This window comes from Channa argus, chromosome 10 (assembly GCF_033026475.1).
Source record: "Channa argus isolate prfri chromosome 10, Channa argus male v1.0, whole genome shotgun sequence".
Taxonomy (NCBI): domain Eukaryota; kingdom Metazoa; phylum Chordata; class Actinopteri; order Anabantiformes; family Channidae; genus Channa; species Channa argus.
Window position 1 is genome coordinate 16,052,836 of NC_090206.1, and position 21,467 is coordinate 16,074,302.

At 39.3% G+C, this 21,467-nt stretch overlaps 2 protein-coding genes across 5 annotated transcripts in view; one reads left to right on the forward strand and one right to left on the reverse strand.

Annotated features, from left to right (window-relative positions):
* flrt1b (fibronectin leucine rich transmembrane protein 1b) overlaps positions 1-6,770 on the forward strand; it is a 36,724-nt gene extending 29,954 nt beyond the window's left edge. For both annotated transcript variants that reach the window (XM_067517905.1, XM_067517904.1), the window contains exon 3: positions 203-6,770. In XM_067517905.1, coding sequence (XP_067374006.1) covers positions 222-2,420 — 2,199 coding nt within the window. In that variant the 5' untranslated portion in view covers positions 203-221 and the 3' untranslated portion in view covers positions 2,421-6,770. The remainder of the gene's footprint in view (positions 1-202) is intronic.
* Positions 1-21,467, reverse strand: part of macrod1 (mono-ADP ribosylhydrolase 1) — a 109,605-nt gene that overhangs the window by 81,473 nt on the left and 6,665 nt on the right. The window lies entirely within an intron of this gene.

Sequence of the window (21,467 nt, forward strand, 5' to 3'; positions counted from 1 at the left end):
AAAAACTAACTTCTAACAGCAGGTAGAAAATATAGTACTTAAGCAATTTTTAGAAAGATGTTAAACTTTTTGCTGTGTCTTGCATTCTTTATCTAAAACTTTTGTCCTTTTGCCAACACCTCTTTCAACGTTTTAATTTGTATTTAATGAATGTGATGAGTTTTTGTCTTGAATTAATTCAGTTTCCCATTTCTTCTTTCAGTCAGGAGCTGTGAACCAACATGGCAGCAGAGAGTCTTGCTGAGCTGCGTGACTGGCTCTTTCTGCTCCTCTTGTGCCTCACCTTACTGGCTGAGGTGCTGGAACTGGCTGCAGCAGCAATTGCCATGGAGACAGGCGAGGGAGATGAAGGCATTGTTTGTCCCTCGGTGTGCCGCTGTGATGAGGGCTTTGTCTACTGTAACGACCGTGGCCTCAGCATAATTCCTCCATTACCGTTAACGGCTGCTATACTGTATTTGCAGAGCAACCGGCTGAGTAATGCTGGACTGCCTCCATCGCTGGAACGCAGTACTTCCATACGAGTGATATACCTGTATGCTAACCAACTGGATGAATTTCCTATACACCTCCCAGCTTCGTTACGGGAGCTCCATTTGCAGGATAATAATATACGAACGTTACCGCGATCAGCTTTAGCCAAGTTACCATTACTAGAACGTTTACACCTGGATGACAACTCTATTTCAACAGTTAGCATCCAGGAGAGAGCTTTTTCTGGGAATCCACGGCTTCGGCTGTTGTTTCTTTCTCGGAATCACCTGTCAAGCATTCCTGCGGGCTTGCCAGCCTCCCTGGAAGAGCTACGACTGGACGACAACAGAATCAGCACCATCCCCACACATGCCTTCCGGGGGCTTTCCTCACTGCGACGCTTGGTCCTGGATGGGAACCTGTTGGCCAACACACGCATTGCAGATGACACTTTTTCCCGGCTCTCCAACCTAACTGAGCTGTCACTAGTAAGGAATGCCTTGCAGTCACCACCAGTCAACCTGCCTTCAGCTCACCTTGTACGACTCCATTTGCAAGACAACGGAATGACCCACATACCAAGGGGGACACTGGATGGGATGCGCCGACTACAAAGGCTGGACCTGTCTGGGAACAATTTGACCAGTCTCCCACGAGGACTTCTGAAGGACACAGAAAGCCTGGAGATGCTATTGCTGAGAGGAAACCCCTGGTACTGTGGTTGCAACCTTCGCTGGCTCCATGCCTGGCTGCACAGCCGTGGGGCAGCAGTGACTGTCAGAGGCTTGACCTGTCAGGGGCCTGAGCCAGTAAGGGGCCAAAGCCTTAGAGACCTAACCTCCCTGATGGAGCAGTGTGAAGGCCCTCCTCCTGGTCCCAGTACTGGAGTTGGGGTGAACAAGGGTGAAGCAGAAAAGGATGTAGTAGGTGAAGATGGTATTGGGGGGGGGCAAGCAGTGGCTTCCATCCCCCATAGCAGCACCACCACCACTTCGCTGCTGGTCCCCACACAAGGTTCTCTCTTTACCCTTCGAGCCAAGCGGCCAGGACTTGTTATGCCTTTGCCTGCAGGTGAAGGGGGGCAGGTGCCCGGAGAGGCCTTGGAGCTGACTGTAAAACCTCTCTCTTCAGACAGTGTACTGGTGAGTTGGTTGTGCCCACAGCCAGCCCCGTCCTTTCGCCTGTCATGGCTGAGGTTGGGTAGCAGTGCAGCTCTTGGTTCAATAACAGAGACTCTGGTTCCTGGAGAGAGAAGACAGTACCTGCTTACCCAGCTCACCCCACGTTCCCATTACCTCATCTGTCTGCTGCCACTACGACAGGAGCCCTCCTTTTCGAGCATGGGTTCATCAGGAATTGGTAACCTGGACACTGACAGTAAAGACTCAGCTCCGGCCTGTGCTCAGATAGAGACTGGAGAAGCTCTGGTCAGCTCGGGAGGGGAGGGGTCAGATAAAGAGGGACAGGACTCTGAGCTAACAGCCTTGCCACTGGCAGGAATCATTGGGGGTGCAACAGCATTAGTAAGCCTGCTGCTAATCTTTGGCATCTTCTGCTGGTATGGACAGAGAGCAGGTTACATGTCTGGGGACTCAGGCTCATACAGCAGGGGTCGAGGTGGAAAACATTATGATGACTATGTAGAATCAGGCACCAAGAAAGACACTTCCATCTTAGAGATCAGGGCCCCTCCTGCAGGGTTTCAGATGACAGCTATGGCCCATCAGCCTCTGCAGCCTAAGCTGGAGGATGTAACCTACATCCACACCATTTTCCCCTCCTCCTCCTCTTCCTCCCAAGCTAATGGGACCTACCGGAGCAGCCATGGAGCTGGCAGCCTCAACGGCACTATCCTCAGCCAAACCAGCCAGCATCATGTTACTTATGGCACCAACCGTGGCTACAGAGAGGGTGGCATCCCCGACATAGATTATGCCTACACGTGATGATACAGGGATGCACTCTGGTTTTGGTCTGGTCACTTTTTGTCCTTGGTTTCCAAAGTACCCTCTGTGCCTCTGCTGGTTAAATTTTAATTGGTTTGCTAAGTAGAAAAGACTAATTTAAGCTACTGTATGTGGATTGGACATTGCTCTTGAGTGACAGAAACAACAGTCCTACTATACTAATGTATACTACATTATACAGTAGGCCCTTCTTTCAGCGCTTACTTATAGTTATAAATGGTTACGTTTCTCTTTTGGATATCTCAGTGTCTTTCAAACCCTACTGTTCTTCTCAGCTCATAATAATACACAGTAACTTATTTGAGGTTGATAAACTAGGCTTAGCTGATTTAGCAGGAGATATATTTATAATAGGAGGAAAAAGCACTTGATGTGTATAGAGATAGATCTCATATCTTCCTACTGACTGTAAGCTCTGTGCTGTATAGATAAAAGGGATGACAGAAGGAGAAATCAGTGGTTGTTAAAACTCACAGACGACAATGCATCATGGCTGACATGAAAAGCCCCCTCCCTTTCTCTGGTTTACTTCCCTCCTGTTTAATTTTTCCTCCTTCCCGCCTCTTCTTCCCCCCCCTTTTTTAGTAGAAGTTCTTTTCTTTTATTTCTCTCATGTCTTTTGTGGTGCCGTGAGCAGAGGACGACTTTGTTCTCGCCAAGGGAGCTGACAGCAGTGATAACAGTTCTGACAGAGACGAGAGACACAAACCACAGCATGGGGAGACTAATTGGGGAGGGGGTGATGAATGGATAGATGGATAGAGGGGGAGAATAAAAAAAGACAAAAAGAGAGAGGGGGTTCTGGATTGGGGATGGAGAGGCTGGGAGAGGTGTGCTGGCCTAAGCCGAGAGCAAGGATAGAAAAGGAGAGGAAAAAAGAAGGATATGAAGAAAAAGGGCATGTGACAAATGCAGTAGCAGGAGGTAAAAAACCAGAAAAAAGAATTAGAAGATTGGGGATTGAGGCAAATGCAGGCGGGGTAAAGAAGAGGGGGGGGCAACTGGAATAGTGTGACATTGTCCTCATCCAGAAAATGGCTCAAGTTTTACCCACACTGTATCCACTACTGCACTCTGCAAATACTTGAGCTATAACAGACTGCATATTTCCTTTAAGCACTGATGTTTTTAGTTATTTTTTTAATCAGTTACTTTCCACCTCACACGTCATGTATTGTCATTAACACAGTCACATTTACATGCCACATCTCATAATTTACAAATGTTAATAGGACGAAAGGCAAGACAATCCAAGAAAAACTAAAATGCCAAGTGATTGCAAAGATCACAGGACAAAAATTCCCTCTCAGAATATATATAAAAATACTGCATGTACCCAGTTTTGTGGACGGGTCTTATTAATTAAGTACAATTGGAAATGAAGAGAAAAAAAACTATTCATCTTGTAATAGTAGCCCATTATCTTCTAGAGGCCAGTTAAAATAATTTAAATGAAAAGACATTTACCAGCTAATAATTTGAGAAAGTCAGAACTACTCTGCTTTCATACTAAAATTTACTCATGAAAATAAGCTGTGCCTTTTTAATCTTCTTTTCAAGTTGTAACTTAAGTACTGATATTTAAAAGGTGGTAATTGGATGTAATGTACTTTTCACAGTATTTTATATTGTGATATTTTTATATACTATGATATAGTGCTTGGGGAACACTTTTGGATAATCCAGTAAGTCAAACAATATTACAAAACAACAGGTGGTAAACTGTTGAGCCAAAATAATCAGTAAGTTAAATCAATCAGCAGAAATCATCTAATCAACTATTATAAAAATCACTGAAGTCATTCTCTAGGCAAAAAAATGCCATGATTGGTCTATGTTTCAGCTCTCTAATTTAGAGTATTTGCCTGGTTTTCTTAGTCTTATTTGCATGTAAAGTGAAAATATTCGATTTTACTGTAAAGACATGTAAGGACATTAACCGGGGGAGAAAATTCTAAATGGCTTTTCAATTTTTTCGACAACTTACTGGTATTTTAAGACCAAATTATTCACTGATAAATAAAATAACAAATAACTGATAAATCTAAAAGAGGGTATTTTAAGTTTAAATGCAAATTTTTATTTAAAAAATTGATCAGATATATTCTGGGAGGTAAGCTACATACGTTCACTCAGGTCGTCTGGTTTTATAGGCCTTAGTAGAGTGTGGACATAGTTTTGTTAACAGGGATTAGAGCCTGACCGCTACACTGTGCAGTTCAACACAAATGCACACTCCATCACACCAACACAGCACCTGCTTTCTGGCTGCTTCTCAGCAGCCCACTAAACACCTTGAAAGAGAAGGAAGTTTAAAGGAAAACACTAATAAACAGCCAGAGATTAAAAGAGGAAGAGGAGAGGCTAAAGGAAAACAGAGTAAGGCCATAGAGGGGTAGAGTCTGTAAATGTTGAAAGCCATTCATACGTTTAGTAGCTCTCTCTGTTTTCCAGCGTGTGTTACTGTGCACCAGTAATATTGGAAGAGCTCCAGTGTGGATTTTTACTTTTTTGTATGCATTTGTTAGTTTTTTCTTCTTCTTTTTTTTTTTTTTGAGCACTGATGCTTCCTTCTATTCTGTGTAGAAATCTTTTCCTTTAAAAATGTCACCCTCGGATGTGGTAATTAAAACGCTCTTATGTATAAACATAAAAATGGGTGAAAATCGCTATTCCATTTATAGGTCTGTCGTCTTTTTTTCTACGCAGATGAATAAAGACTTCTAAAAGAAAAAGCAGTTTCATGAGTTCTCTGTGTGTCTGTGTGGGGTTCATTAAATCAGAAACAAAGAATGGATCTATCAAATAATGCACTGAGATGTCTTTAAAAAAAAAATATATGGGAAGCTGGAATTATTAACAAGATTTATGACAAGATGGAGCGGACCTCGTTAAATCATACACAGTGAATGAATTCATCAGCTGCTATGTGCTCAGATTCTATTTGGAACAATCTTTCAGGCAAAAGCAGACGCGTGTGTTTATATCTTGAAAAGTTAGCATGTGTTGGCAGGTTTTGCTAAGTGACATATGAAACTGTGGGTGTGGGTGTGTGGGCATTTGTATAGATGCGCTTATGCTCTGTGCTGCTGCATTTGGGTGCAGACTTGTAAGTGCTAATGCTTGTGTAAGCATGGATCAATATAACGAACAGAGGAGTGTATAAGTGTCCATCTTAGAGTAACTGCTTGTGATGGGTGTTTGTGAATAGGGAGTCATACACTGCATATACTGGGTTGTTGTATATGTGAATTTTTGTGTGTGGGCCATCTCCATTTAAAAGGGAGACAGCCAACGAACCAACCACATATGAATATTTATCCAAAGGATCTGTGATTATATGTGTGTGCCAGTGCATACTGTAAATCTGATGCAGCTGTACCTCCATGCCTGTGCTCTTAATAACAATGCCCTGAGTTCCCATCATTGATTATGGAGGCCTTTCACTGTCATAGTCCATTATGTAGCATCCAGCTCTCAAGCTTAATTATTCTAACACACATACACTCAACAAAGGACGTATACTAAGAGACATAAGAGCATATCTGTTGAGTCTAAAAAATGGGATCAGAGATCTTTCCTACATGCTTCCTTTAAGAAGTTAAATCTAGTGTTTTCCAAATCCTGTGAGAGAAAGATTTACTTGCTAATGACTAAAACATATTCAAGATATCTAACATGTTACACATAAATGAACAAATAGAAGTCCTCAGTTTCAGTGCATGCATTTTTGAAAACTCGGTCTGTATTTGTCTAACAAATGAGCTCAACTCATCGATGTGGAATAAAACTTTCGACTTCATTATAAACTCCATGCTCAGTATTTCTTCCAACACAGTGCTGTTAAAAATGCAGTAAAGTTGTATCACATAGCAAGGCATCTTCCAGCATTTGTATGCATAATAACTTTTTTAGAAAATGGGCATTTATTCTTCTAAATGTTTGCATGTGGGGAATGTATACATGTATGTGTACAGCGATTTCACAATGTATTTAGAGCCTTCTACAGTCTGCACTTGTCGTATATTTGATTATAAATTGATAAAACTGCAATTTGCCCACCAATCTACACATAATAATCCAGAAAAACAAAGTGAGAATGTGTTTAGGTTATTGTGAATTTATTAAAAATCCATATCTGAAATCGCCACTTTGCAAAAGTATTCAGGCCTTGAATTCAGTATTGTTCAGAAGCTCCTTTGGAAGCACTCATCTTGGGTAAGTTTCTACAAGATTTTCCTCACACCTGGATTTCTGCAGTATTTTTCCATCATTGCTCACACATCATCTTAAGCTCCATCAGATAGGAAGAAGAATGGGAAGGAACTTCCATCTTCAGGTCTCTCCACAAATGTTCGGTGGGGTTTTATGCTTTGTGTCATTGACATTCTTGAATCTGAACGTTCAGCCAATCCACTCTGGAACAGGTTTTCTTAAAAAAGGACTGTTTGGATGCACTCATCGTTCCTTTACCTGCAGTTAAAACATGATGCTGCCACCACCGTGTTTCATTGTAAATATTAGTAGGTGAGCACTGTCTGGTGCCAGACACATTGCTTGGATTTCTGCCCTAATAGTTTATTTTCAGACCACAGAACCTTTGTCCTCCTACTCTGGTATTCATTTTGAATATTGTTTCAAAGATTTTAAACAAGCTGTGGTTTCCATCAAACCATGCTGCCATAAAGGTCTGATGAGTATTACCGCTACCCCTTTTTTGCAGAGTCAGTTCCAGGGTGGTTTGGAGGCACTGCCTACTTTAGATGCAGTTTGTTGCATTCAATTTCAATAGTAAAAAAACTAACCTGAGCCAGGAAAACTTGTGGCACCAATTCTTTGCTGGTGTACAACCAAAGACTGCTTTAGGAGCTGGGGGTGGGGTGATCGTGACTTACAAGATTAAGTAAAGTGCTGTTGTAAAGATAAAAGTGTATCATTATTAAGTTTTTATAACTACAATATAATCAATACCAGGGGGTGCTATTTAGCTAGCTAAAGGTCAGGGCTAATGAGGCCCAATATTAACATTGTAATTTAAGTGTTATTAACAAAATATGTTAACGTTAGGTAATTGCAGTTTGTAACAAGCATAATCGCTGTGCATAGCAATCCTGAAGGGCTGCACAATGCATTTGACCAATTATGTTTGGATGAAAATGTAGTTTTATAAGTTTGATTTTTTTTGTTTGTTTTTTATTGACAGGCAATATGAAAAATGTGAAATTATTTACACAGATATGTGCCTCTCTTAACTTTGTCCAATCAATTAAATTTGCCACAGATGGGCTCAATATGAATAACGTTCTACACAGGATGCACCTGACCGCAATTTGTAGTGTCTGAATATTGGTTTGTAATAATGGTTTATATCTTTTAATAATATATTCAAAAACATTTTCCCCCATTTTGTCATTATCGGTTAGTTTACAATGCAGATTAACATTACAATTTTTGCTGATCATTCATTTTTAAATTATAGCTACAATATGTTACTTTTGGTAATCAAGTCAGCAGCAGCTTGACACTCGAAGTCAGCCCACTCCACTCTGTTTAGACTTCCCTGTCCCTGCTCCTTTAAAGCTCCACAGCCCTTCAGGTTTTAGTTTTATGAAGTGACAATTAATAAAAAACACCAATCAAGCTGAAATAAATTAAATTCTCAGATTGGTGAGAAGGTTAAGGTTTTTTGCAAAAATCTACAATACAAAGGGGAATAGATTGGAATAGTTACTGAAGCCTCTTAAAATACATTTCTACAGCTATGCACAAACAGTGTATAATACTGTATTTTCGGTCTCGATTGATCCCAAATTCATATTTCCTTCACACTTGGACATTGAGGAAAAAGACACAAACTGATGCAATTTACGGACATGGTGACTTAAAAACTCACTCGTTTAAAAATCAACAAAAAAAAATGAATGAACAAAAGTTTCATACAAACAAACAGACAAACAAAGCACTGCTAAACTTGAAACAATTTTCCCCAAATGTGTGGATTTAGAATCCTCTAGCCCAAATCCCCTTCATAGCTGCAAATTCAACTGAAAAAAAAACATGAATTTGAAATTAACTTTAAAAGTCACTATTGTCAGACACACAACTGCACACCTGGGATTGATGGGGGGGGTGGAGACAGGTGGTCTCGAAGGACAACAATGGAGCTGGATAACAAACAATGAGACATTTCTCCTCACACAGAAACACTATGAAACTAGTGAAATATTTCAGAGGTGTGAAGTGATCCAACAACAACAACAAAACATTAAGCCACGGTGGTCTGGGTTCCTTTGTAGAAATGGGTAGAAAGGCATCACTGGAATAAACAAGGCAGAGAGTATACTAAGCCAGCCCCCGGGGGATTATAACAACACCAACTGTATGAATTTGGCTGCCTATCAGAGAGCCACTTTGGTGCCACTGTAAGACGCCTCTAGTGAGAAGGAAGAAAAAAATACAAATAAAAAAAAAACATATGACAAGTTCTGCCACAACCACACTGAAAGCATGTACAAAAACATAATCACATTGCCCTTTTCCTAGAGTTATCCTCTTTTTATTTTCCCAGGCCTGTTTTTTTATCTTTTGAATTAGCCTAATTACAAGCCTGTGTATCCCTGGCTCTGTAAAAAAAAAAAAAGCATCTATAACTGAAGAGTATTAAAAGAACTTCCTAAAGCCATTTCCTTCTGAATGTGTGACGACTGAGAAATAAGTGATGGATTATTTTTTATGGATTATAAACAGGAATCAGGAATACAGTTTCATCTCCTTCCTACATGAGCAAACTGTAAAGAGAAACAGCATTGACTTAGGGGTTGTTCAGGTGCTGAGCTTCCGGCTGGATGTCATCTTCCAGAGCTCTCAGCCTTCACTCATGGTCGGCTTACTGCCCACCTCTGCGGGGCTACACTCTGGTCTGCACACAGACCTCAGCATTTGTAGTTATGGCAACTTGTGATTTCTCTGGAGTACTGACTTTCAGCCTTCCTTCAGTGGAGGCAGACACATCGCAGCCAAAAAATAAATGAATTCCAGGAGCACAGTAAATTATTCATGACTTAGTTGAAAATGCCACAGAGTAGATTGTGATCGTAGCAGTGGTTGAGCACACACACACACACACACACACACACACACACACACACACACACACACACACACAAACGCTGCCAGGACGTTTCATTCATTTAAAGGCTGAATAAAATTAATGAAATACATCAAAACAAATATTTAGCAAAATAATGGAATCACAGCATTAATCAGAATCCTTAATATACTGTAAATTCAGAAGCAAGATGATTTTAGGTGAGGCACAGCAGCTTTCTTTATGCAACACATTTCAAACACACTGGCGATTTACATAGGCAAATAAAACCATTAGAAGGCCATTAAAGAACAAAAAACAATAAAAACAAGGATAAAATCAATTAAGACAGAATTGTAAAAAACAAATTAAATACAAATAATAGAAATAGAGTTTTGTGCAGTAATGAGACTTAAGTTGCAAAAAATGTCAGGTAGGAAAAATATCACATAAAAGGCACATGAAAAGAGCATAGTTTCAACTTTGATTTAAAAGTGGCCAGAGTCGGCCACATTTAAGTTCATCTGGAAGTGGGTTCAATCTGTGTACAGCATCTGTTTGCCCTCCTATCTTTATATTTTCAAGGAGATCAGAAATGCATTTTGATGTATAAATCTATAATCTATTTCAACAGTATGAAATCACTAAGTATCCATCCATTCTTCAAAATATTCTCTCACTAAAACCAAAAATAAGGCATTTTGTCACAAAGTCCCATAATAATACCAAAACCAACAATGAATGCCTCCTACTAACAAATTCTGTTCTGCGAGTTTCACTGTAGAACTTGTTAAAAAAAGCTATTAAACAAATAATAGTGGTGGTTTAAGCCTGACCTCAATGTCCCCAGCAATAGTAAATCTTCTAGTCAATGAATCCATTAAAAGATATTATCAGCTTTTTTGAATTTTAAATTTTAAATTTAGCGGATTTTAATTTGAATATATGTATTATCCCTGACTGTCCAAGGCCGTGGCCTTTTCTGCGTGGAGTTTGCATGTGGGATTGTGTAGGTTTCCTCCGGGTACTCTGGTTTCCTCCGACGGTCCAAAGACATGCATATTCGGGGACTCTAAAATTGCCCATAGGTGTGAATGTCTGTCTGTATATCGTTCTGTGTTGGTCCTGAGAAAGACTTGAAACCCCACCCCTCACCCTATGACAGCTAGGATGGGCAATATATTCAATGGCAGTAAATTGTCGAAATGCTGTTCAGAGAAAACAACTTTGTCTCACTGGGCCCAAGAAGTGTGCATCCAACTAGCAATGAAAATCATCATTTGTTACAGCCCCATTTTCTATGATTATTAATACAATCATATATAAAATCAATAATATGCACTCTTTCAACAAATTATATAAATAATCCTGCATTGATCAAGGTGTAGTACACCTTGAAACTACACTTAAAAAACGTGTATTATCCACCAACAAAGTAATGCTCATTTGTTTTAGGGAAGTCACCAACCTCTAAAAAGAAATACATATATTTTTCTGGCCCAAGTTTTGTGCTCAGCAAAAACAAATGGGCAACAGGCTGAACTAGACATGTGGAGAAGTCAGAAATTATTGGCTTTATTAAAAGTTTTAAAATCAACGGGATACTAAGCAATTGTGGGCATCTTTTAAATGACATCAAATTTAGCATTTGAAAAACTTCTAGAGGCAGCCTCTTTCACTGTACACACACCCCCACACACTAATGTGCAAAGATTAACATCACACACTTGCACACAAGCTGGATCGAACACATGCAGACCAAGAACCCTTCACGCAGTTGATCTTTTGGAAGACACAATAAGTAAAGGGTGTAATAAATCGCTTCACTGCTTGACATTGTTTCTGAGGTACCCTTTGTATCTCAATGCACTGTAGAGTCCTTGGCATTTTTTATGAAAAGCAAATCTCCCTGTATTGTAACGTATAGTACATACAATCTCACGTTCAGTCTCTGAACATCATCATTAGAAACTTTACAGAATGCAAAACAGTCACTGTCTTGACATTTTGACCTTTGAAGGCATGCAACTCGATGCACCAAATCCCCCGTGTTCCACTTTCAGAGCACGTCGTATGATGTTCAAGCTGATGCATCAACTGATCAACCTGTCTGTCTAACCAGAACTGCCCGCTCTACCGGCGGACAAAGGCAACAACAAGATAAGTGGATAAATAGCTCCTATAAATAGTCTTGTCATTTCCTAAGCTCTGATAATGCAGCAGGGCCAACAGCATGTGCATCGGGCACCACTTCACAACAACGCCTGACAGATCGCAATTACAAGATGGTAATTGTGTGCTGTGTGTACTCTCTGTACTCTCTGCCTGTCTGTGTATGTGATTATGTGACAAAAGCATCGTCTGTGATGAGGACGTGTGAGCAGACAATGAGGGTCCCTTATATTTGCTGGTAGAGAGTGGGGACGAGGAGTCAGGGTGGGTTTAAAGCCCATTTTTTAGGTTACAATGATACATCCTTTGTACTTTGTTCAGTAAGCTGTGATTATAAAGATGAGAGAAAATGAAAGCTTATTGCAAGCCTGTATTATACTTTATTATTCAAATAACACTGCCTACAATGAGGATAATCTTCCCTCAATGTGCTTTTAATTTCCATATCTAATTTTTTTTCTTATTTCATTCCGTGTGTCTCAGTTCAAGTCAAAATTATTTGCACAGCTGGTTCAGTGAAACAGGGTTGAATTCAAATGTCACAAGTCTAAACGAAACACATCAATCATTAAAGCTTGATAAACTCATTAAAAAAGCCATTCATCTGCTCTTACTTAGCATCTGCTTTTTTTTTTTACTGCTCAAGTATTCAACCTGAACACCCAAGGAGACGAAGACTTTGGATGCAGAGCCAAAGCGTTACTGCCGGGCTGATTACTTGTCTGGCACTAAAACCAATATTTGAAAAAAGGCCAGGCGGTTCACTATTATTGTCATAAAGAACTGGGAATCTAAACGATTACAGCTATACTAAGGAGTGCATTAAGTGAGACAGAACAGAAAATTTAACTCTGCCCTACACAGCAAAAGACAGAAGTTTGGCAGCTGGCTGCTTCACAATATGCAAGTTATTGTCACACTGTCAAACACCTTAAGATCTCTTTATACAAAATAAACTGCCCCAGTCACATTTAGTCAACCATAATGTCTAAAACCCTGGGTATCTTTCAAACAAAGCACTTGTCAGATTGTTTAATACTTTAGATAGTTATTAATGAAAACAATAAACATGTATGATTACTGTAACACAAACAGTAATTTGTCATTAGTGATTCTGTACATGCTGCAACATTTTTCATTTTGTTTCATTTTGTTGTGGCTGTGCATTATGTAATGGGGTAATTTTATCTTTGATTTCTCATATCAGTCCTTCTCCTTTTAAATTTCTAATAGTGTGTACATTAACTTCTAATGTATTAATTACATATAGTACCTGTATGTGAATTTATGGGTAATTGTCTAATAGAAACTGTTTTTCTCATGTCAAGTTAAAGTAAATGGTTTATACTCAATTTTAATATAATTTTTCTTTTTGAGCTTGCTGATCTCAGATATCCCACTGGTGGACTGTGATTATCGGCTCTTCTTCACTTGCAGGGTGCATCTTGGAGGTCTAGCAGTTCAGGAGCTGACTCCGTAATAAGCTGCTGTCATAATAAATCAGAGGCTTTGTTCATGCAGATTGTGGAAGCAAATTCAACAAAATCCTCAGTGCACAGTTGCATTGTATTGCTATGCAGACATTCAGTAAAGATGCCATGAGGGCAGCCACTGAGCACAGCTACTAAAAACAGGTACACGCAATTTTGCCTACAAGTAACCTAGTTTGTTTGAAGCATAAAAAAACCTTCTCTTAATCACTCATCATTATCATCATCATCTATTAATCCCCGCATCAAAAATTAAAATTCTCCCTCCATTTTTTTCCCCCTCAGACAAAGACAACTTTACAGCCAGAAAAATGGCAGAATAAACCCCATCACTGGCTTCACATCGGGCCCAGATACCATCAGCAGATCTATCAAGTGTCACAACTCCGCACAACAAACCAACACATTGTAACACAGCACTTGCCTTGATGACAGAAGCTCTGATAGGCCAAATGCTGATGATCAAGCTGACTCCTTTTCTCTTTTACTCCTTCCATCACTCTCTCTTTCCATCTCCTACATCGGCCCAATCAGGCTAATGAGGCTCGCACTTCCTCCATTCCTTCCTGCTTGCTAAAGTGGCGATTGATTGGAGGGGTGGGAAAGCTTTTAACAAGGGAGGGGTGGAAGAGAAATAATTAGCACGAATGAGCTTTTTTGCAAACTCCTTCATTTAGGCTTTTCTTTTTCTGTTTATTTACTGACCCCAACAACATTAAGGATTAACTCTCCAAGGGTATGTTAACTTCTCAATGTCAGAGTGTAAATCACTCTGAAGTTGTAAACTGGGGCCTGTTTGTCTAATGTCAGAGTCTCACTCCTCTCAGATCAAAGCCCTACGATGTTGTCTAAATGTAAGAGAGAGAGAAAGAGAAAGAAAGGGGAGGGAGAAGACAAAACTCTAGAGACACACAAACCAGCAGTAAAGCTTTTCTTCTATCTCCGCGCTAAATTGAGACACAAACTGGACATCAGGGTATCCCGCTGAAACTCGGGGCACTGAACCTTGAAAGCTCAAAATTTTCAGTACACAGAGAGCATCAATGTCACTGCGCCAAATGACCAGTAAAGTGGTCTTTCTGACAGTTGTACCGTAATTAACTCGGACATATCTAGACTGGAAAAAATAGAGCAGCCCCACTGTCTAAATTCAGGCTGCATCCAATTTACTGCAGCCTCTTAACTTCGCCCACAGCAAAGACACAGATACAAGAGGACAGAGTGGACATACCATCAAGACTTCAGTCCTATGATGAAAAATATTAGATACAAACATTGAGATTTAAGCAAGGAAAAAATGAGGGTCAGCAATGAGCACCTAATAAAAGTAAAGAGAACAGAAAAAATGGCACAAATGCACAGTTGAATATAAAACAAAATGTCAGTGACAAACAGCTTAAAAGCTACTTTTAAATCGAACCTGAAGCAAAATGATTACTCACAATGTTGCAGCTCAGATCACTTAAAGCCTTAAAGATATGAAACACGCCTACAGCCTTTTATTTGTTTTACCATTAAAAATGAGCCACTTCAAGGAGGCGTGGAAGAGTAATTTTCTATTCATTTGATATGTATTTTTAAATCATCAGGGGGATTTATAGAAAATCCTCAAAACAAATACACAGAGAAATGATCATGGTTTAAATATTAGCTCTCTGCGGAAGCAATATTACTGTACAGGGACCACTGTAATTATAACAAGCATCTCTGTGGTGACAGCCTACTCAACTAGCATTAAAGATTCAAATATACAGTTTTAATTTCAATTCTAAAAGTAAACTTAAAAACATATACAGCACCATCAAGGCTTCTTTTCAGAAGAAAAAAAACTTAAACATTTAAGATTGACATCGTAATTGTGTGTGTGTGTGTGTGTGTGTGTGTGTGTGTGTGTGTGTGTGTGTGTGTGTGTGTGTGTGACTGAGAATCAAAGATGACACTGCACTAGTCCTTAATTATATCCTAAAGCATTTACAAGCATCAAAATGTTGCTGAATGGAAGACATGACCTCAAATACAGGCTAGAGCCAGTAGAGCATACATTAGTCAACAATTCATTACCCTAGCAATCAGTTTTGCTAATTAAATACAGTATGTAATTTTTTTAAGCACAAATGTTAATCGTTTTCAACTTCAAGGCTCTGGTACATGTAGTTACTTTGCATGTCAAATGCATGTCACACATTTTAAATGTGTCATGGCACCTAAAAGCTCCTAATACTTGTTTCATACAGTGCTAATTTAAAGGGTAACAATTGAGTATAACTAACTTTAGTCTCCGAATTTGTTGAATTCTTGTAGACCAACTACCTCCCCATCTCACCCTGATTATGAGTGGGTCCACTCTCTAGGAGCGCGTTTGTTTGCATCAGCAGGAGAAAAGAAGATGATTGCTACAAACTCTTTTAAATAACAACTTTGCCATTAGAACATACTCAATGTTGGCATCATGTGTACGAGTGAGCTGTGTCTACCGTACAAACGAAAACTGCAGCACAAAAACATTTACTTTTTACTGTTTTTGCTTTCAAAAAACAATAAAGGGGAGAAATAGATTTTTGTACTTCTAGATGACCCACAAAAAGAAAGGCAAAATTGGGTGCCATTTTAGTTCCCATTGCAGTTCCAGAGATCTGGTCTTTCCAGAGAAAGACCAGGACTTTAACAGCAGGAAGTAATGAGACATCTAGGCATATCATTAGGACAAAAATGGAAAAGTCTGAGGTTTTGCCAGGTAAAAAAAAAAACTGGACATTATCAGCATAGCACTGATAAGAGACACCATCATCCTCATAAACAATGTATCTAAAGGGAACACATACAGAAAGAATAAAGCAGATCTAAAAAAAAAATAAAAATAATAATAATAATTGTCAACCTGACTGATCGATGCACATCAGTCCTACTCACATTTTTCCTTTGCACTCTTTTATTATCTTTAACAAACCAAACCCTCTTTCCACTAAAATAAAAAATGTTTAATATCTCCATTTGGCACACTCTGGTTGATTTTCACCACAGTAATCTATTCCTAATTCATGAGCTGTCAGAGTGGAGAGGTGGTCATGGCAGGACAAACTTTTGATAGTGCATCATATTTGTTCTGAAATTAAAGCAGTATCAGTAATGCCAATTTTCCTCTGTAAGTGCTGGTATGACCAGGCAGCTGATGGGCACATTGTGAAAACGCATCCATTAGCACTGCTTCACAAAACACACAGTCAACGCAGTGGGGATACTGCTATAGGAACTAAAGTTAAGGAAGTAGAGTTACTAAGGCAGGGACACACAGTGCAGTTTTTGAGGGATCTGTAACTGTTCTGGCTCATAACAGCAGCTTAACCGCATAGGATTTTAAGTAAACAATACAACTCTAGCTAAATTAACATTTCACATTTAAGCAGCTCTAATGCATCAAAGCACGTACACGTAAAGGCACTTAAGTCCATTTTAAAGTATCTGTTTGAGGCTTTCTTACAACAAAGACACACTTCCTCAGTGATAATAAACTTGGTGTGACATTTTACATCTCATCAGACCCCTGTTACTACCAGGGAGGCTGAGTGGATTACAACAACTAGCCTCCCTTGATTAAAATCTAGGTGACTTCATGACTAAGTGGCAGGATGAAAAGCCTTGAGAAGATTAATTTCGCTAACAGAAAAAAAAATAAATTAAAATACTACAACTTGATTACTCTCTATTACCTGTGACATATTGGACATCCTTAAAACAAGCAGAATATCAACAGCCTAAGCACTGGAGAGTGGAGGAGTGTAGTATTAAAGTTAATAAAACTTTTTTTTTTAAATCACTAAATCCTTGTACGGATACTGGAAAATCCTTATTAATATTATTATTAAGGATGCAAAATTGCCACTGTATGCCCCATTTTATTTAAGTCTAAAGAAACATTTGCAGTTCAGGTAAAGTCTGAGAAAATTATTTTAGTCATTCTGCAGCAATTTAGACAACAAGTTAGCCCTGACAATCGCATACACACTATAGCAGCATGGCAAAAGCAGCCATGTCTGCCAGCTTAGCAGAGCACCAAGTTCCATTGAAAAAGCCAACTAAGAATCAGTAAAGCCTTGCAGAAGGAGTGTGGTGCTGTGTCGCTGTGGGGCAATACCACAGTAAGGTGATCAGCCTGCAGAGTCAAGAGTTCACCTGTTATATCCTCTTATAAACTGCCAAACAAGAAGACTGAACACATCTCACACCTTTCTCCTCCATGTGTTCTACTTGATGTCCTGCTGAGCCCCTCATCTATGATTTCTCACAACTTCATCAAGGCTTGCTAAGCTCCCCACCAAAAACAATATTTTTATTTATTTTTTGTAATTTTTAGTTGATTATTTTTTCAGCAAATCCGTTTATTTTCATGTGGTAAATTGTCATTTCATTTTCTAAAAAACAAAGTGAAATCTTTACACAAAGACAGCATCTGAGAAGCTGGAGCCCAGAGATGAATAGTTATTTTTGCTTGATTTAATGACTGTAACAACTGTAAAGATTGTAGGTGATCTTCATCTTTTATAAGTCCAGATCTAAACAACCAGCATCACTATCAACCATGCATTCTCTGGAATCAATTAAAGGTTACATTTATATGGCATCTGATGGAAGCGTCCAAGTTCAAAAAGCACTGACGTTGAATTATTGATGACTACATCATGCATCAATTCTCATATAGTGTTTTGTGATGATAAAAAATTAAGTTGATATTTTCTGCTGTACTGATAACCTCAATTCGAGGATACTAAATCATTTTCCAAAGTAAGAGCATTTATTTGTTTCAGATCAGTGCTTTACATGTCAAAGTTTGGATCACTACATGAGGCTTTTCTGCTGTGCACATAGATGTGAAAATGACATGACATAACCACCCCCACATCATGTCATCACCGTTTAATGCTGAAGTCTATGAAATGTTGAAAAACAGTTTGGAAATCCCATTTGTAATTTCTTTAACCTAAACAAAGTGCTTGGATATTTTTCCTTTACAAATTGCTTAAATGATCAAAAAAGTTGTAGATTTATTTTATATCTAATGAGTAACTGTTTCATTTTAAGAAGGAAGAAAAAAAGATGATGCTATATTTCACACTATAAACAGCATATTTATAACCAGTTTGGCTGTTCTGGTTTAGTCCACTAACTAAACTGATCTCAAGATGTGTCACGATTGATGTGGCTTCATATATAACCTCTGCCAAACTGTTTCCTGGAGGAAAAAATGCGTATGGCCCTGAAAAAGAATATTTATTTATTATTAACTGAGACAATTAAAAATTATTAATTAGTTGGTTGACAGAAATTCCTTATTTATCCTTATTTATCATTTTGAAAGGTGGTGTATTGTTTGAGGAATTATTGCTTGAAAAACAACACATATTTGCTTGTTTCAGCTTGTCCAAAGTGGGCATTTAATAATTAATTTAGTAAATGCCCACTAGCTCATGCTAACTAAGGAAATGTCTTCTTTTGTATTACTTGAAGTCATACGACTATGAGATGAGTCTGCTTATGCCTTTCCACCAAAAATCTAAGCTTTTTATTATTATTCCTGATGAGTCAGGCTTCAGAGTTTGTTCAGGATTTCAAATTCATTTTTCCATCTTACTATTACTCATAACTGGCTTGTTTGTGCTTGCAATTTGCAGACTTCTCAAAAGAAATGCCTGTCCTTTTGACCCACCATGTTCTTTTAAAAAATACGTCACAGTGATACTATGTTGCCGATACAGTAACAGGAAGCGTTGTGAAATTTGCAGGAAAGAGACAAAGCGTTGCTGGCCTTCACCTGCTCCATGACTTACTGACATTTTTCCTCATCCCTTAATTTAAACTTACTGCCCCTTTCGTGTAGTCTCCTCATCAGTCCATCTATGCTTTCTTTCTAGGTTTCTTATCTATAAGGAAGTTACTTTATAGTCTACAGACTTTCTCTCTCATCCTGTCACCTGCAGGCCAGGAAAACTATTGGCTCTAATCTTGTATCTCACAGCTGTTGCCACGGTGAGTGGGTTTCCAGCACCAACCAAAGACTTTATCTCTGGCCTGCAGTGGAAAACCTATAAGAGACCCTATCTCATGCGCACACACAAGATAGGACATCTGCACACACAACACATGGAATCATACACTAGTCATGTACCCACCCAGCGTACTGCAAACACACACTGTCAGAGCCAGGTTTTTGTGTGCTGCCCGTTTCTGGCACAAGCAGGTGCAGGTGTTCAGATACACATGCGTGTAATCTTGTCAATGCATAGATGGTAAACACACGTGAAAAGGTGTGATCACATAGTCCTGTATTAACACACATACTCCCACAGACTCTCTGCATGAAGAAACTGTGACGATGACAAGTGGCTCAGCTCTAAAGACTTGAGATAGGACCAGAATATTCTTTATCACTTGACGGTGCATGGCTTAATTTTAGGGACAGTTTTTTATAGTCTAGCCTGAAAGATTCATCAGCCAACTTCTTCTGCTGCATTTCTTCTCACACACATCGGGTTAGCTCCACTGAAAAAAAAGGAAATTATACAAAATAAAAAACTCAAAGAACGTATCTGTCCATTTTTAAATTTTTTTCAATTAAATTTCAATTCTATATGAAAAAGGCAGGCCAAAATAAAACCTATTTAATGTCAAACACAATAAATACTACAGCAGCGGAAAGTAAGTACTGGAATGGAAATGAGGAACAAAACTTTTGCAAGGGAAAATGCAGCTCAGAAGAGCTAAGCAAATTTGCATTTAATCAATCAGAAAAAAGGTTTTAATGCAAAGTTAGTTGCTGAGATGTTTTATCTGCACACACACATACACACACCAAGAACTCATCACTCCAATGACATTTCATAGTGCAATCCATCTTAATCAGCTAGACCATCAGAGACAATATATCCTCCCCTCCATCTCTCTTCCTCTGGCCAGTATGATTGAGGGGTGTAAAGAGGAGGATGTTTCTGCCTGCCATCTCCTCCACCCCATTCCACCCCCCCTCCATCTCCCCAGGATGGCTCTTAAGTGCTTGTGGGTTTTTATGTTTGTAGTGTTTTATAGGAGTGGGTAGGAGCCAGGGGCTGTAAAAGTGTGGAATGAAGGAGGGTGGTAGGAGGTGGAGAAGAGGAGGGGTTACTGTAAATCCAATCTTTAATGAGAGCAACACAAAAAACGACAAACAGTGCTCGCCCAGGCCCCCTGCAACGCCCCTGCTTACCTGATCAACAAGTGCTGATTGAGGAAAGGAGAGAAGGAGCGAAAGAAAGGTGGATAAAAGCGGGTGGCGCCGCCTGTAACTTAAATACCACCTGTTAATTCACAGTTCTCTAGCACTTCTGTATTTGCATTTTGATGTAGCCCCCTCTTCCCATAAATATGTGTGCATTTTTGTGCGCATTTGTCTCTTTATGTACAATTACTCCCCCCTAGCAGGATCTGGAAGCCCCCCCACCGCCTGTCAGATTACCAGTATAGTTTATAATTGGCTATAATTGGCTTTATTTGAATGTTTGGTGCCTCAGGGGCTAGATGATGCTTCAAGGGTTTTCAGGGCACTCAGAATAAATCTGCAACACTCAATTCTACAAGACAAAAACCACAGGCGCTGGTTCAACTGTTCTTGAATGCTGTGAGATCTGTAACAGGAGAATATGTTTCCTCATTTTCTTATGAGTGCACCTTTTTCTTTATAATTATTCTCCTGCCCCTTAATGTCTGTCAACTTATCATTGGTTTTAACCTTGTATCTCTTTAAGACTTGCATCCCTCAAAGCATCTTCAGTTAGTCATTGAGTTAAAAAGGCAGTTGCTTAGTCAACAAAATGACCACAGAGAAAGTCTCGGCCAATCAGTTAGATAGAATAGGATAATGGACTCTGCAGCCGAAAACGCCTCTGTGGGTACCCTCTACCTGCTTGTTGCCATGGCAATGGAGACTGAGATTTAAATACTAGCCTGCGTCCTCTCCCTGCTTCTCTTTTATCTTCTTCTTTTCACTTTTCAGGCTCACCCTTCATTCTTGGTCAGTTCAGTGTGTTGACTCTCTTACGGTCTGTCTCTCAGTCATGTTTCCTCTGGCGCTGTTTTGTTTTTCAGTCCCCCTCCCTCTCCTTGCCTCATCCTCTGTGCTAAATGACACTTACAGGCTGTTTCCACTTGTTAATTCCATGCTACTTTGCATTGTGCGACTCTGTAAAAGCTCTTGTAAAACACACACATATTAACAGAAAGTCACCGCTAAAGCAACAAAACCCAAATTAC